The 15743-nt window shown below is 52.5% G+C and overlaps 4 protein-coding genes across 4 annotated transcripts; 3 read left to right on the top strand and 1 right to left on the bottom strand.

Annotated features, from left to right (window-relative positions):
• Positions 1 to 601: 601 nt before the first annotated feature.
• On the bottom strand, positions 602 to 1745 carry BP01DRAFT_356311 (uncharacterized protein). Its single transcript, XM_025574915.1, has 3 exons — positions 1312 to 1745; positions 1075 to 1245; positions 602 to 1025 (listed from the first exon to the last, which is right to left on the bottom strand). The coding sequence occupies exons 1-3, from the start codon at positions 1431 to 1433 to the stop codon at positions 635 to 637; spliced, it is 684 nt and encodes a 227-aa protein (XP_025431665.1). The 5' UTR covers positions 1434 to 1745; the 3' UTR covers positions 602 to 634.
• Positions 1746 to 4815: 3070 nt separating this feature from the next.
• On the top strand, positions 4816 to 6249 carry BP01DRAFT_391453 (putative mitochondrial phosphate carrier protein (Mir1)). The gene is made up of 4 exons (XM_025578085.1): positions 4816 to 4955; positions 5096 to 5515; positions 5582 to 5876; positions 5942 to 6249. The coding sequence occupies exons 1-4, from the start codon at positions 4837 to 4839 to the stop codon at positions 6029 to 6031; spliced, it is 924 nt and encodes a 307-aa protein (XP_025431666.1). The 5' UTR covers positions 4816 to 4836; the 3' UTR covers positions 6032 to 6249.
• Positions 6250 to 7483: 1234 nt separating this feature from the next.
• BP01DRAFT_373576 (CDC45-domain-containing protein) lies at positions 7484 to 12604 on the top strand (the record flags this gene model as incomplete). The annotated part of the gene is made up of 3 exons (XM_025576790.1): positions 7484 to 8488; positions 10067 to 10744; positions 10820 to 12604. 3 exons carry the CDS (start codon positions 7484 to 7486, stop codon positions 12602 to 12604), a joined length of 3468 nt encoding a protein of 1155 aa, XP_025431667.1.
• A 632-nt stretch (positions 12605 to 13236) lies between these two features.
• On the top strand, positions 13237 to 15343 carry BP01DRAFT_356313 (uncharacterized protein). Its single transcript, XM_025574916.1, has 3 exons — positions 13237 to 14109; positions 14192 to 14784; positions 15042 to 15343. The coding sequence occupies exons 1-3, from the start codon at positions 13323 to 13325 to the stop codon at positions 15240 to 15242; spliced, it is 1581 nt and encodes a 526-aa protein (XP_025431668.1). The 5' UTR covers positions 13237 to 13322; the 3' UTR covers positions 15243 to 15343.
• Positions 15344 to 15743: the final 400 nt, after the last annotated feature.

Genomic DNA, 15743 nt, shown 5'->3' on the forward strand with positions numbered 1-15743 from the left:
CTGGTGCACTGGTAGGGATAGGCGAGTTGAGGCAGGTTGGTGTCAGCCTCGGCATAGTCTATGGAATGAATGTGACCGCCAGCTTGTCAGATGACAGATGTCGCACAGAGGACCTCAATAGGATCAACATGCTAACACTCACATACTCGGTACGTCCTGTCAAGCTTGGTGCTTGAGCTGATTCTGTGGTATACTAGCTACGCTGGCTGCGCAATAGGCTGCTGATTCGACGAGGACAAATATAAGTACTTTGAGGTCCCCAAGGCATCTAGTAGCCACTTGTTTATCACCCTAGAGCTCAGTAAAGATGATATTTCGCCATGAGGCATCTGACCCGTGCAGAAACGCCTGAAGCCAGGTGACTATGAGAAACTAGCCCAGGTGCCTGAATCGTATGAAATGGTGCTCACGGCTATAGCTGAATGCTTTCATTTTACTATGACCCAGGCGGTGTTCTCCAGTGATGACGAGGCTGAAGTCAAAGCAGATAACTACATATTAGTGATTACGGCATCTACTAAGACATTATTGAGCACGATTATGGAGCGAAAACTTTCTAAGTCTGACTTTCAAGCGCACTAATACTGACATCACAATCACTCCAAGTTACACCTTCAAGACATTAAACGATATCTCATCTGAAAAAGTTCTCCTCTCTGGGAGGAGGTATAAAAGTATCCCAGCCCTTTGCGGGGTTGACTAGATCAGGGGCCTTGACTTGAAAGGTTTTCTGATACAACCTGGACTTCCGGCTCTTTTTGGAGGAATCGGGTTCTAAGAGCCTCTGTAATTGCTGTCGCTGCATCTCTTCATCAGTCAAGTGTGGACGATCGTGGTCGTCCGCTCCAAAGACACCGGGAACGTTCCACGCGTAGGCACAGAAAGCTCCAAAGCCTGAAAGGAAAGCAAAAGCGCTAGGGAGACCCAAGCTGACAGACTCTAAGGTGCCTATTGGCAGTAGCTTTCGACAGCTGATGTTGAGCACGACGTTCAAAAGAGCGAGGAGGTTTGAACACAGGCAAGGTCTGAGAAGTGTCAGCTAGATGGCATGGAAGATCGTCAAGAAGCACTTACAGAAACAGAGAATTTAGCAGGAATTTGCGGTCATGAAACTGGAAGCAGACGACTGCGAGTGACAAAGAGTATGCAAGAGCGATGAGAACGAAAGCTGCGATCGTCGCGGTTGTCTTGTCCGCTAGGGACTCAGCCTCGTCATCCCCAAATGCCAGAGGGAGTACCAGGAACCTTCACGGATAAAAACTGATCAGCACCTTGATCGTTGCATTTCTGGATAGATGGCCAATGACACACCCTACAAGCAGTACTTGCGACGAAAATGCCGCGGAGAATTTCCAGAGCGGACTGACGGGCTGTAGCGGTATTTGTTGCTCCTGCGATGCTACAAGCAGTGCGGGAATTTGAGGAGTAGGCATTGCAGGTGATGCCCAGCCTACAGAATTCGCAGGAGTCCAGGCAGCACCGACAGAAGCTGTCATCGGTGTGAACATGGGAGTACCTTGAACGGATCACGAAAGCGAGGAGCAATCTGCGAGGAGGCAGTATATTTCTTCCAAACGGCGGTCAAAGAGCTTGAAGCAACAACATGAACAACAACAGCACCCCGCGGTATATGCGATTTACGATGCAGATAGCGAGGGAGCGAGCGATGGCAGTGCAGCTGATGGATGAATCCGAGGCGCATGGCAGCAGGGGGTAAAAAAAAAGCAACCGATGCAAGTAAAGAAATTAAAAGGGCAATTATAGAACGTGGTCACAGGGGTCGTGCATCACAATCTCTGTTATCAATTTGATCAAACTTTGAAGCCCGCGACTGATAGACTTCAGCGGGCGAATGACGTGGAGTTGAGCTGCATACTAATTTAGTGCAGCTGCTATAGCTTTAAATCTTCGGTTGTTCAGGAGTCTTCAATGTCGATCACTCTTGTATAGCTCCAATCCACGTGTCATACGAGCTGACATTCTTTATATGCCAGGGGCGGAATTTCTCTGACTTTCTCTCTCAAAGAGTTGAATTGTTATACTATGTCTGTCGACATAGTAGGATCAAAATGCCTCATAGCGCACCAAAGATGTGTGGTTTGCGAACGGGAGGAATCGTATTGGTGTGGGGGAGCTGTTCGGCCGAAGAATTTGCTCTGGCCCGAGCACTATATCAGCGACAATCGACAAGGGCCTGTCGAATTTTTGTGGTGGGCCCACCAGCTTGCAGAACCTATCTTGATTCTTGAAGTCTGAATAGGAGACAATTTGTACTTGAGGTTGAGATTCAGCTCCTCCGATATCGCTTCGCTTCTCCACCAACAATACATCTCATGAATGAACACTTCAGAACATTGAAGCATAACTTGGTGCTATCAAGAAAGGCCTCAATATCTCTTTCTTCTCAGCAGGATCGTCGCCGCGATAGCTGGCAAACCAAAAAGATCATCATCAGCCTTGCGCATTAAACCCTGTCAGCCCCTGCTCTCCTGAGGCACCACAACCCAGCACTTAGTGGTGTTTTATCTCACGGAACATGCGCTAGCTGCGCGAAATTCAAAGAGACCTGTTCCAGTCTGAAACAGCACTCGTAGGTCAGAGTGCCATATACTACATCTCACAGCATTGACAGTATCACTGATTAATATGATTTCTCTGAAGAACGCATCGCTTATGGTAAGCATAAGATCTCGTGCCTATGCCAGCGGCGAATGGCAGCGGCGTCCCATCATTCACTCAGAATGAAATACTAGGCTCCAATGAGCGCTGAAGAATATGTGCTGCAGGACGTTTCAGAAAAACGAAATAAGGCTGCTTGGCTGCGAGTCAGCATCCTCTTTCAATTCAACATTCGCTCTATGAGAGTACACCACTCCGCAAGTCTGTGTGCTTGGACATTGTGATATTGCTTGCTTTAGTCAGGTTCCATCCCATAGAGTATTGAAATGATTCGCACGGTCCTGCATAGTATCTTGCACATCTTAATGTACTGGAAAGCCATGATCTACCCTGCCATCAATTGCTTGCTGAGAGATACCTACCCGTCATGCATGACAGCGACGAACCGACGACAGTCCACGGCGAAAAGCAGAGACAAATCCGTATGTACTTCGACTAAGAAAAGTTGGTTCGGGAAACCTGCACAACCTTATGGTCGGGGACCGCACCTCAATAGACGGCCCTGCTGAAATCTCGTGCGCAAGCAACAGGACACTGAACTTCTCTCCATGCTCTGTCGAGTGGCTTGACTGGCTTCAGTTCGAAGCGCCATAGATCATGCAGATCCTCGTTATACTACTTGCTATGAGGAACCCTAAGGTTGGACTGAGTCCGAATGATGGCGGCACCAGTAGCTTCGGCTGCTAGATTCGTTTCTAATGAGCTTGATTGGCTAGCACATGCTTTTCAAAAGTCGCTACTGTGGTGGTGACTCTGTCGTTGTTAGTATGCAAAGGCATCGATCGTTCCTAGCGGCCAGTCTCAATAGATTAACTGATAGAATTCTGGTCGCACTCGAGTTTTAAATGCTCTAGCTGGCTGATAGACCGGACCCGGACTCTTTCTCTCGTTCACTTATAGCACAGCAGGCTCTACAGAGACTATTAATCTGCATCTTTTACGACAAGATAAAGTTTCGGTAATGGGTGTTATACGTACAGTAATCTATCGATCCGCTTTAGTATTGTTGAGTTGAGTTCATTGTCGAGAGGTAGAACCTGAAGGATGTAGGATTCACATGGACTATTCCATGCTGCATTGAGTGCTCGTATGTGTCAGTCAGCAGCTGTTTCAGGGATTTGAGCTGCGATGATACATGGTTGATTAGTCGGAAATGACTGGTGTCGAGCCTGCCTCTAAGAAAGCCAAAGACTACATCACCATGGTTAAGATGTGTCTGCAGAGGGCATAGTCACCAACCTGCGCCGCAACGGAAGATACTCGAGGGATAGTCGGAGAACACAATGAAGTTGAAGGAACAACAGATCGGGTGAGAGGCAGGGTCCAAAATCCAAATATAGCATCATTGATGTGTTGTGTTGAAGTCAAAGCTCGGTCGGCTTCCCGTCGACCGAAGGAGATCATGCGCCAATCACGGGCCTTGTCGGGCTGGGCATAATGATCACCTCTTTGACGGTCCAAGGAGGTCCGATGCCGGTTAGATACTGAGAATTGGTGGAAGATCGATGAGACTGTCAGCTATAATCATAATGGAGTAGACGAAAACAACGACAGAGAGGCATGGAGCAGAAAGGGAAGGTTTTCTATGTGAGGATTTATGACGAGGATTTATGATGCGGCTGATATGCCGCTGTCCAGTCGGATGCAGGAGAATGGGAGGGTGAATGCCTCAAGGCTGGCAGGGAATACTCTGCCTGACAGTAGAGTCCGTTTCCTGCCACTCGACGGGCTACATAACCTTGTTATAATAGTCGGAAATGGGATTCTATACTCGCAGATATCAAGACTGATAATCATTCAGTCAGCCTCATTATCATAACTACCAATGCCGTTATCTGCATTACTCAATGCTTTGTCCTATAAATCCCATGTGTTGACCGGGAGATCGGAGTTAACAGCGGTTCCAAGGCGCGGTGCATTGGCTGCGAAAAGTTTTCGGGTCCGCTTGCCGCTAGTCCCAAAAGCAGCGAAGTTCCGGCCATCCCTTCTTTTTCCTCAGGTTTCCTGCCCCCGTTGCCGGCCGCCTCCATTTTCTTCCTTTTCCAATCTCTGCAAAGCTTCAATTGCTTCGCTCTTCTTTCCTTCTCTTCCCCCCCACACTCCTCTCCTCCTTCCCGTTTTGTTTTTCGATAACATCCCATATACCCTTCATACATAATGTCCGCTACCGTTCCTCCCCCCGATGCGCCTACTGGCCTCGGCCTCTACTCCAGATTCGCGTTCGCTGGTGCTGTCTGCTGTTCCGTCACTCACGGAGCTCTCACTCCTGTCGATGTGTAAGTCGGCCACCGTCTCGTCTCGCCCATATCGCAATTGAACGCGCTCCTGTACCCGACCTGTGCGCGCTCGATCGATTGTCTATCCTGGGTGCCATCCGACAATGCCGTTGCTGACGTCCTTTCTTCGTGTGCCACAGCGTCAAGACCAGAATCCAGCTTGACCCCGTCACCTACAACCGTGGTATGATCGGTGGTTTCAAGCAGGTCGTTGCCAACGAGGGTGCTGGCGCTCTCCTCACTGGTTTCGGTCCCACTGCTGCCGGTTATTTCCTCCAGGGTGCTTTCAAGTTCGGTGGTTACGAGTTCTTCAAGCAGCAGTGGATCAACCAGCTCGGCATTGAGTCTGCCACCAACAACCGCACCGCTGTCTACCTTGCTTCGTCTGCCACCGCCGAGTTCTTCGCTGATATCGCCCTGTGCCCTCTTGAGGCCACCCGTATTCGTCTCGTCTCCCAGCCTACCTTCGCTTCCGGTCTCATGAGCGGTTTCGGTAAGATCCTCAAGAACGAGGGTGTCGGTGCTTTCTACTCTGGTTTCGGTCCTATGCTCTTCAAGCAGTATGTCTCTCCCGGAATCTTTCATCTAGTCGTAAGGTTTTTGCGCCGTCGCTAACTCCCCGCCAGGGTTCCCTACACTATGGCCAAGTTCGTCGTTTTCGAGAAGGCCGTTGAGGCTGTGTACGGCTTCGTTGACAAGAACTCTGTCTCCGACGGTGCTAAGACTGGTATCAACCTTGGCTCTGGTCTCATTGCTGGTTTCGCTGCCGCCATCGTCTCCCAGCCCGCCGACACTATGCTCTCCAAGATCAACAAGACCCCCGGTGAGCCCGGTGAGGGTACCGTCTCCCGCCTGATTAAGATCGGTAAGGAGCTTGGTCTCCGTGGCTCCTACGCCGGTATTGGTGCTCGTCTCTTCATGGTGAGTTTTGTCTCAGAAGTCTGGCTCTTCATGTCTTGGGTCTGGAAAGCTAATTATCTGTTTAGGTTGGTACCATCACCGCTGGTCAGTTCGCCATCTACGGTGACATCAAGCGTGTCCTCGGTGCCACTGGTGGTGTTGAGATCGGCAAATAGATGTCGGAATGTACTATTACTTGATTCTGTTAGACCTTCAATTTTGATACAATGCATATATATTAGATTAGAGGTTAAACTCGACTCTTGGAGGTTAGATCCCGGCGCAACTACCGTACGAGTCATGCTTGCTAGTGGGAGGCCACCCTGTACCGGCTTCAGAATCTTACGACGGTACTTAAGACATTGTAAGTCGCGGTCGAATCCAAACGTTAAGGAACTTCACGTGTGTCGATGAGGTAATCGTGCAAATGTACATCAACTTCTTCAATGCAAGAGCGGAGTGTCAAGGCATCTGTAGTCATTCATAATGCTCAAATTAATACAAGTCTGACATGTTTGGTCCTTGTATGACGATCTAGCGACTGTCCGTCCAGAGCTCACAGCTGCCCCCCTGCCATGTTTAACCTTCGAGGTGGGACGACGAGAGTTTCGGTGGCTGGCTTATTTTTGCTGTAGCGAAGATGACGTGCGCCCCTGTACATGAGTCTGATCGTGCATGGGCGTTAATGTTGTTGATGGGCAAGGCATCGAGATTGATAGGGGATCTGCTCTCTGCGAGGGACTGATACGCTCCTGTGCCGGTGAGATGGCAATGCATATCCACGATCTCGTTTGCATGAGATGCCCCACCGCAGCAAGAGAAGGTGTCGAATTCGACTTGCTTCAGCTGGAGGTTAGCAACCATGAGTCCTCAGCCGGGGTCTCTAAAGCTCTATCGCATTGAGCGTGTAGTCTGACCCAGGGAACGTAGCGAAGCTATTTTGATGTGTCCCTTCACAGCGCTTGACATCTTGGTGTATCTCTATGAGCTGCAGCTAGCCAGTAGCATTCGTCGAATCGTTGTTGGGGTTCTTTGCTTGTCATCAGCAGTATAGCTCATTGCAAATGCCCTACAGTTCTAGTGCCCGATCTGAACTGTGCTCAGGTAAAGGTTTTGGCGTCTGAGACGCAACTCTCCAAGAGCACTATGTGTAGATTGACCGTGATTGTGTTTGAGCCTACCGAGTACTCCGTAGAGCTATGGTCAATTTGCCAATCTGGGATGCTGAAGGCCAGCCAGAGACCTCGGGCTTTTGGTGGTCCTGAGGTAGAGGATGCACGTTGAAACCACTTTTCAATTCAATTGAAGGTGTACACAACACCGTTCACCGTCTGGTATTTAGCGTCGAGCTGTCATCTTTGCTGAGTAGAGCCCTGTTCCCCTCTAATGCTGTGTGCCCTGCCTCATGGTTCGGTTTCTATTGATAAGGCGACTGTCGATCTGGTTTTAGTCCAATTATGGTTAGCGCAGTAACTCCACTGTATCCGCTTTGGTGCCTGAGGATTGCCGCTCTCCCTCCGCCGGCCCCCCCCTCGAATCTGTGCTTGTGCCTGGCCATCATCGTTAATTGATAATCGACCCATCCATCATCCAGTTCAGCCATGCTCTGACTCCCCCCATCGCTCACCATGTTGAGTCAACTCTCGGGGCTCGCTCGAGCCCTGCCCTTCGTTCTTCTTCTATTCACAATCACTGTAGCCTCTGAGCATACGTCGAACTGGGCTGTCCTCGTCTCTACCTCTCGCTTCTGGTTCAACTATCGTCACCTCGCCAATGTCCTCTCCCTTTATCGAACCGTCAAGCGGCTGGGTATCCCGGACTCGCAGATTATCCTGATGTTGCCCGATGACATGGCTTGCAACCCGCGCAATGCTTTCCCCGGAACCGTCTACAGCAACGCCGACCGTGCAGTCGACCTGTACGGCGACAACATCGAAGTCGACTACCGAGGTTACGAAGTCACCGTAGAGAACTTCATCCGTCTCTTGACCGACCGCCTGGACGAAGACGTGCCCCGGAGTAAGCGGTTGGGGTCCGATGCAGGAAGCAATGTTCTGGTATACATGACCGGCCACGGAGGCGACCAGTTCCTGAAGTTCCAGGACTCCGAGGAAATTGGGGCTTGGGATCTGGCCGATGCCTTTGGTCAGATGTGGGAGAAGAAGCGATATCACGAGCTCCTGTTCATGATCGATACCTGCCAGGCCAACACCATGTACACGCACTTCTACTCGCCTAACATCATCGCCACCGGGTCGAGCGCACTCGACCAGTCCTCGTACTCGCATCACGCCGACAGCGACGTCGGAGTAGCGGTTATTGATCGATGGACATACTACGTGTTGGAGTTCCTGGAGACGCAGGTGACAAGTGCGAACTCGAAACAGACCCTGGGCGATCTCTTCGATTCCTACGACGAGTCCAAAATCCATTCGCAGCCGGGAGTGCGGTGGGATCTTTTCCCCGGTGGTGAGCAGGAGGGCCGTCTACGGACGGTCGTGGACTTCTTTGGGAATGTCCAGAATGTCGAGGTCGAGAATGTTAATGCTACAGAGCCGGGCTCGCTCAAGGAGGATCTCATTGAGATCGCTCGGCTGGTGAACAGATGGCGCACCCACGACCGGGACATGTTCGCGGGGCATAATGAGTCGCTTCCGCAGGATGGGGCAGGAACAACTTCATCCCCAGAGTCTAATGTGCATCAACCGTCGCCTCCGCATCACACAGTCAAGATGAAGGTCGGACCCGCAAGAATGACCGAGGAGTCAACATGGGAGAAGCGTCTCACCGGAGTGACTGTGCTTGGTGCATGCGCCGCTGTCTGGATTGGCGGCTCAATTCTAGGCGTGACATCCGCTTGAATATGACGATTGTATAGCGTGTAAATTTGTTTCTTTGTGCTTAGTTCCAATATACCTAGACTCGTTCATGGTTGATCCTTTGCTATCACGAAGCGGTTTGTTCGACACTGTTGTTGCCAACCCAGAGGCTGACAATTGTTCATAGTGTATCATATGATAGAACGAGATCCTAGAAGCAACAGTGCCAATGGCTTTCGCTCTACAAGCAATAGTTGGAAGCAGAAAGCAGGAGATTTGCGCCCGAGTATGATATCATCATTTTAGACCAAACCCAGTCAGAATACTGTAATTATTCCGTACTTTTAGTCACTCAAGTAGTTAAGGTCCTCTGTATTATTCAATCAGGGGCAACACCGGGATCGGATATCAAGATGAACAATAGCATGGTACTACAAGACTCGAAACCACTGAGCAGGAAAAGAGAGAAATAACGTTGCCATCCCTTCAATTCCTCGCAGCACCAGCAACCGAACACATACCAATGAAGAAGTGGATTTTGGCAACCGTTGACCGAATCCAATGAATCCGAAAGAAGAAAAACCGGGCTTGGCGGAAACCTCGACGAGCTCCGCACGTGCCAGACGCGTCGTCGTTGTCGGGCCCTGGAGAGATGCGCGCGACGGGAAAACCGATTATTACCTCCATCGTTACTTGCGCCTCTGCCCTACCACCGTCGCCCTGTCCTCTTTGCTTCACTCTCAATTCCCCCTCCCAAAACAAAATTTACGCCCCCTCTAAAAACAATGGAGTCCTTATCCGTTTAGAGATAATTGTTATTTCGGGAAGAAGATTGTTCTGTCTCCCCTCCCTGCCATTGTTAACCCGACCAATTTCTATACACCCACATCACATTCACCCCCGGAGTCGAGGTTTGTGGAAGGGTGGTCCTTGCTGCTGCTGCTGCTGCTGCTGCTCTTATTATTTCCTCGTCCTTCTTCCTCCTTTCCTTCACATCTCGAACAGAAAACGGAAAAGAATATCGTTAACCCGGCGTACGCGCCTACGCGCGCGAAAATCCCCTTCTATAACCACCTGAACCTTGAACCTAAGAAAACGAACGCCGGTCCGCCGCCCCCTCCAAACGGACCCGTGCTCTTCCACGTCGAGCATAAGAGAGAGAGAGAGTAGTACGGCGCGGGGTTGGGGTCTTACGCGCCTGTCCTTTCATTTTAGTATCCGGACGCCATGTATCTCCCTCGTCAACTCATTTCACATCTATACCTCCAACTACTTCGCTCACATCACCCGTTATCCCCACCGGTGCTGATACTTGTCGCCCTCGAACCCGATGCACTCTGTGCCTGCCGGATCCTGACCGCCCTACTGAAACGCGACTACATCCCCCACAAGATCCAACCCGTGGCCGGATATGGCGATCTCGCGCGCGCTGGGGAGGAGCTGGTCAAGCCTATGCGGACGACGAATGGCGGGAGTGGAGGAGTCGTCATCTGTCTCGGGGTGGGTGGTTTGGTGGATCTGACTGAGATCTTGTGTCTGAGCAGTCCGGAGGACGACAATGACAATGATAACAATGATGACGGCGAGGGAGGAGGGCAACAGGACATGGGTGGGGTGGAGGTCTGGGTGTTTGACGCGAGACGGCCGTGGAATTTGTCGAATGTGTTTGGTGGGGAGGCTGTCGCTGCTGCTGCTGCTGCTGGCGCTGGTGGTATGGCAGACATGACTGTCGGCAATGGGAGGCGGAAACCGCGCGGGGTGGACCGAGGGTGTATCACGCAGGGGTACACGTCGGGCAACGGGGGCATTGTGGTTTACGACGATGGGGACATCGAAGAGGAGCTGGGAAAGGAGAGAGAGGCGTACTGTGAGTTGATGGCTATGCCGGAAGTGGAGGAGGAAGCGAGCGATTACGACGACCTGGATGCGGACGATTTGGAAAGCGACGGTGAAGCCGACCCCCTTTCGAGCTCTGACTCGAAGAAGCGGAAATCGTGGTCGCGTCAGGACGATGAGGATGAATCAGACGAGAACGACGGCCCGCCTCGTCAACGCAGGAGAAGTGATTCGGTATGTATTGGCACTCTTATGTGCGAGGCTGTACTATGGTTTGTTGCTTGAGGCTAACTAGGCCGTCTTGTGCAGGGTTCGTATATTATTTCCTCTCCAAGTCGCCCCCGGAGGATGGGGCATGATTCCTCCAACTCCTCACGCTCCGTTACGCCAACGTCAGACTCACCGTCCCCGCTACATCCTAAACAGCCCTCGGAACGGACCTTGAGGCGTCGATTGCTCCGCATGAGAAGGAAATACGAGGGCTTACTGCAACAATACTATAATTCCGGCACGTCATATTCGGAGCCGATATCGTCCCTGGTCTATTCACTTGCATCCGAGCTTGGTCGAGAAGACAATGATCTACTGTGGCTGGCCATTGTAGGTGTGTCAAGCTTGGAACTTAGCGGCCGCACGATGTCGGGTGTGGGTGTTTCCAATGCGCTGGAGTACGGTGGCTCAGCTGGTTGGGGCGGAGAACGGGGTGAACGAATACGGCAAATACTACGTGATGAAGTCCATCGATTAAACCCTCCAGATCCCCACGAGCGCGATATCAGAGGCGAGATCAACGGCGTCATCCCGACCACCGCCCGATCACCGACGGACAAGTCAATTCGGCTCTCCCCAGAACCTCGGTTTATCCTAATACGACACTGGTCGCTCTACGACAGCATGCTCCATAGCCCGTACCTGGCATCCCGACTCCATGTCTGGACGGAGAATGGCCGGAAGCGATTACACAAACTGCTCGCGAAAATGGGCATCAGTCTCAACCAAAGTCACCAAAACTATACGCATATGGACATGGAACTGAAGCGAGTATTACGACAGCGTCTGCTCAAATATGCACCGATGTACGGCCTCGATGGGCTTGTTCCGCCCGAAGCGTCTGGCCATGCTGCATCTCGCGAGGGCTGGGGCTTTGTCCGCTGCTGGGGCTGGAAAGCTTGCCTTTCTGCCACCGACGTGGGCGTCATCATTGGTGCCATTCTTGAGGTGGGCCCGGAGGCTCCTGGCGCTTGGGATGCAAAACGGCTTGCAAAGCCTGCACTGGAGGCCGATGCCGACGGAACCACCGAGTCTGACCTGTCTAGTCTTCTTCCACGGTTCTGGAGCGCTTACGACGCGCTGTCGCTGACATCAGAGTCCCCGACGTTGCTGCTTGGCTCGCTTCCTCTCGCACAACATCTCCACCGCGCCATTCTTCGGACTGGCACATCCTTATTGGCCAAGCATCAAATCCGGCACCTGCGCGCGTTCCGCATCGCCGTCGTCAAGGAAGGTCCAGATCTCAAGCTGTTCACCAACCCTGGAGCGCTGACGAAGTTGGCTCTCTGGGTTGCAGAGGCCATCCGCGTGCAGGAACGAGAACGGGCGGATACCGTCAAGATTGGCCGTCGACGAGCTGTTGGTACTCCGCTGGTTCTTGCGGGATTGGATGAGGATCGAGGTCTTTATGTGGTCGTGGGCACAGGAGGCGGGGGAGGCGTTGTCGATTTTGCTGCTCTGACCAAACGTCGCGAGGAGCGACGACGGAAGAAGGAGGCCAAGGAGAAGAAGGCGAAAGAGCGAGAACAGCGTCGAGCCAAACGGGCGGCGGAGCGTGCAGCCAGAGAGGATGACGAGGAGGACGATGATGAGGAAACGGAAGAGTCCTCCTCAGAATCCGAGTCCGAGTCTGAGGACGAGCAGGAGCTGCGCGGCAATAAGTACCTGCTGCGGAATCGGTTCGGGATCGCTTTCCAGGAAGTGGTTCAAGAGACCAGCGCCCGCGTTCGCATCGACAGTTTCGAGCACTGCGTGGTTGAGGTCCAGAAGGAGGACTTAGGAGGCTTTCTCGAAGCTCTCAGCTTCCGCAGTGTTGTGGGCTAGCAGCTGCGACAGGCCAAGGTTATAGATTTATGCTACGATACTGCTCTTTCCCTACTATCCCATGCTTGATACCGATTTTGAGGTGCTCGCTGACACACCATTCTCTGATTCCCTAGTCATATCTCAGGCGATAATCTGATTTCTTAAACTTCTGTTTCACGCGCGATGCAGGTTCGAGGAGTGCCGGAGATTATTTTTCTTTTCTGCTTGGATTGTTTTGAGAAGACATAAAAGGAGGACATGCATAATGACGGGTTGATAACCATCTCTGCAATCATTCATTTCTTTTTCCTTTCTTTCCCTTGTGTTTGAGCATTGTGACTCTTCTTGTTGTGGGTATTGGCCCTTTTGGATATAGCTGCATTCTGTCACCGATTGCATTGCTTTGCTTGCACTCAGAAGGATTGATCTGCATCTCCGCACATGTCATGGCGCTTGTGGTGTTTTGAGTGAATTGGTTGCTGGCGGTTCTTGAAGTCCTGCACTTCCACTTATTCTTTCTCTTGTGCATAGCAGCATATAACATGCAAGATATGAGATTCTCGTGTGACGCGCTCTGGCTCGGCTTTGTGTCCGAGTTTCCCCTCCCCCGCATCGACTTGTCCCCACATCGTCTCTCGTCTTTCCATCCCATTTCTTGTGCTGTGTCCTTGACCACAACAAAGAAAGACACCATGCTTTATTCCTCAAATTATGCCAAATAGGTTTCAACTCCATCATGGCAAGCATTCGCAGCTACCCAGTTCTCTCCCGTCGAAGCACTCTGGCTTCCTTACCCCCAGAGTCTACCATTGACGCTCAAGCCCAGATTGCGCGGCTTCTCGCAACCACCTCTCCCAGCCGTCTCGTCGTGCTGGACGACGACCCCACCGGCACGCAAACCTGCCATGACGTCGCCGTCCTCACCGTCTGGGATATTGATACCCTCGTCCACGAGTTCCGCCAGCCCTCCCGCGGGTTCTTCATCCTAACCAATTCGCGCGCCTTCCCCGCCAGCGAAGCGGAACCCCTGATCCGCACCATCTGCGCCAACGTCGCCGAAGCAGCCCGACGTACCGATCAAAGCGTGGACATTGTACTCCGCGGTGACAGCACTCTGCGCGGCCACTTCCCCCTGGAAGCCGACGTCGCACAATCCGTGTTCGGCCCCGCCGCAGCCATCATCCTAGCGCCCTTCTTCTTCCAAGGCGGCCGCTTCACCATCGATGATGTGCACTACGTCGTCGATGGCGAGGACGCTCTCGTCCCGGCGGGCGACACCCCATTCGCACGGGATGCCACCTTCGGATTCCAGAGCTCCAATCTCCGGGACTACGTGATGGAGAAAGCCGGCCCCGGCCGGTTCACGCCGCCGGAAATCCATTCGATCACGATCGAGGACATCCGTCTAGGCGGGCAGGAAGTGGTCTGCGAGAAGATCCTGCGCATCCCGGAGGGCCACGTGGTGATTGTGAACGCAGCGGCGGAGTCGGATATGCATGTTTTTGTTGCAGGGTTACTCTTGGGTCTGTTCACCTCCCATTTCATCCTTCTCCCTACCTCAACCAACCCACCCACAAACCTCTTACGTGAAGTCCTCAACAACAGCCAAATCCCACTCCCCATCCGGCACAAAGCAAAAGCAATACCTCCACCGCACCGCCGCCTCGTTCGTCTCCACCCGTCTCGCCATCCCCACTCTCCCCCCACTAACAGCAACCGCCCTGGGCCTCTGCCCGCGAACTCCCACTACCGACAGCAACAGCAACAGTAACAGCAATAGTCCAGGCGCCTTCATCCTCGCAGGCTCCTACGTCCCCAAAACCACCGCGCAACTGAACTGTCTAACCACCCGCCACGGCCCCAATGGCACAAACTCCCTCGCCATCCTCACCCTTGACGTCCCCGCCCTTCTCCACTCTTACACCGATCCTGATCTGCACACAAAAACAATCGCATCTCTCATCCACGAAGCCCAAACCTCCCTCCTAGCCGGGAAGGACACCCTCGTAATGACAAGCCGGGACCTCGTAACCAGCCCCAACACCGGCGGGCAGCAGCAGCAGCAGCAGCAGCAGCAGGAGCAAGAGGAGGAGAATCCCAATCTCAATCTCCAAATCGGCAGCCGCGTAGCCGGGGCAATGGTCGAGGTGCTGAGGGGGGTGGTGCAGCGGGTCAGGCCGAGGTACATAATTGCTAAGGTGAGTTTCAATTCCTTTCCCGCACATTAAATGCCGCCGTTTTGGGGGGTCATAGTAGTGCCTTTGTGGAAGAGGAAATCATCAGGTTGAATGGGCGCGGGGGGTGTGTGGGGGGGGGGGGGGGGGGGTGGAAAGCTTCTTCGGTGCTTGCCCCTTGGGTTTCGTGTCGGGTTGTGGATGGATTGCTCCAGTAAAGAGACGAAGGGACGAATGGACGAAGGCTAATACTCTCTCTCTCTCTCTCTGTTGGTGTCTAGGGCGGCATCACGTCTTCCGATGCGGCGACGAAAGGACTCGGAATCAAACGCGCCATGGTGGTGGGGCAGGCGGCGCCGGGGGTGCCGGTGTGGCGCTGTAATGAGCCTACCTCGCGACATGCGGGGATTCCGTTTGTTGTGTTTCCGGGGAATGTTGGTGGGGAGGAGACGTTGTCTGACTTGGTTGAGGCGTGGAGTTGACCAACCATTTCCACTAAGGTACATCAAGGCCAAGGGCGGATGCCGACTATTTACAGCACACAAGTACTATCCTAGAAGCTTGGAGACAAAACCGAGTGAATAAACATCATCGAACCAAAAGAATACGGTAGGACGTGGATGACTTAAAGGTGGCCCCATGGCCACGGAATGTGTAGCTTTATTCGACTAGACCTAACCGGCAGATACACCAGCACCTAAGTCAAAGCATGGCAAGATATTATGTACAGCGGGTAACCGGTAGTTCCTGAAAAAGCAGCTCCAAATGATTTTCCTGCACCCTTACGGCCATTGAGTCACGGGAGCATAGCTGTCCCAGCTCTTACGACAAATACAAACCGGCGGCGCCTCGTTCAAGCGAGGCATGACCATCTGTAGTATGCCACTGGCTGGCTGGGATCATGGGGGAATACGGAGTGAAGACTGGAAGCAGCGCAACGAAAGACGATTAGGGCAGAGAAGTGTAGAAAAGACCAACCTTGG

The sequence above is a fragment of the Aspergillus saccharolyticus genome (assembly GCF_003184585.1).
Source record: "Aspergillus saccharolyticus JOP 1030-1 unplaced genomic scaffold BP01scaffold_13, whole genome shotgun sequence".
NCBI classification, from domain to species: domain Eukaryota; kingdom Fungi; phylum Ascomycota; class Eurotiomycetes; order Eurotiales; family Aspergillaceae; genus Aspergillus; species Aspergillus saccharolyticus.

What these genes read in the sequence shown, in the direction of transcription:
- BP01DRAFT_356311 (XM_025574915.1), bottom strand. Translation starts at nt 1,433, where the DNA reads ATGCCTACTCCTCAAATTCCCGCACTGCTTGTAGCATCGCAGGAGCAA. An exon ending in TCGCAAGTACTGCTTGTAGG is followed by an intron (nt 1,246 to 1,311) that starts GTGTGTCATTGG and finishes TTATCCGTGAAG; the next exon opens with GTTCCTGGTACTCCCTCTGG. An exon ending in CTGCTAAATTCTCTGTTTCT is followed by an intron (nt 1,026 to 1,074) that starts GTAAGTGCTTCT and finishes GACACTTCTCAG; the next exon opens with ACCTTGCCTGTGTTCAAACC.
- BP01DRAFT_391453 (XM_025578085.1), top strand. Translation starts at nt 4,837, where the DNA reads ATGTCCGCTACCGTTCCTCCCCCCGATGCGCCTACTGGCCTCGGCCTC. An exon ending in GGTCCTATGCTCTTCAAGCA is followed by an intron (nt 5,516 to 5,581) that starts GTATGTCTCTCC and finishes ACTCCCCGCCAG; the next exon opens with GGTTCCCTACACTATGGCCA. An exon ending in TTGGTGCTCGTCTCTTCATG is followed by an intron (nt 5,877 to 5,941) that starts GTGAGTTTTGTC and finishes TTATCTGTTTAG; the next exon opens with GTTGGTACCATCACCGCTGG.
- BP01DRAFT_356313 (XM_025574916.1), top strand. Translation starts at nt 13,323, where the DNA reads ATGGCAAGCATTCGCAGCTACCCAGTTCTCTCCCGTCGAAGCACTCTG. An exon ending in TGTTGCAGGGTTACTCTTGG is followed by an intron (nt 14,110 to 14,191) that starts GTCTGTTCACCT and finishes CCTCAACAACAG; the next exon opens with CCAAATCCCACTCCCCATCC. An exon ending in CGAGGTACATAATTGCTAAG is followed by an intron (nt 14,785 to 15,041) that starts GTGAGTTTCAAT and finishes GTTGGTGTCTAG; the next exon opens with GGCGGCATCACGTCTTCCGA.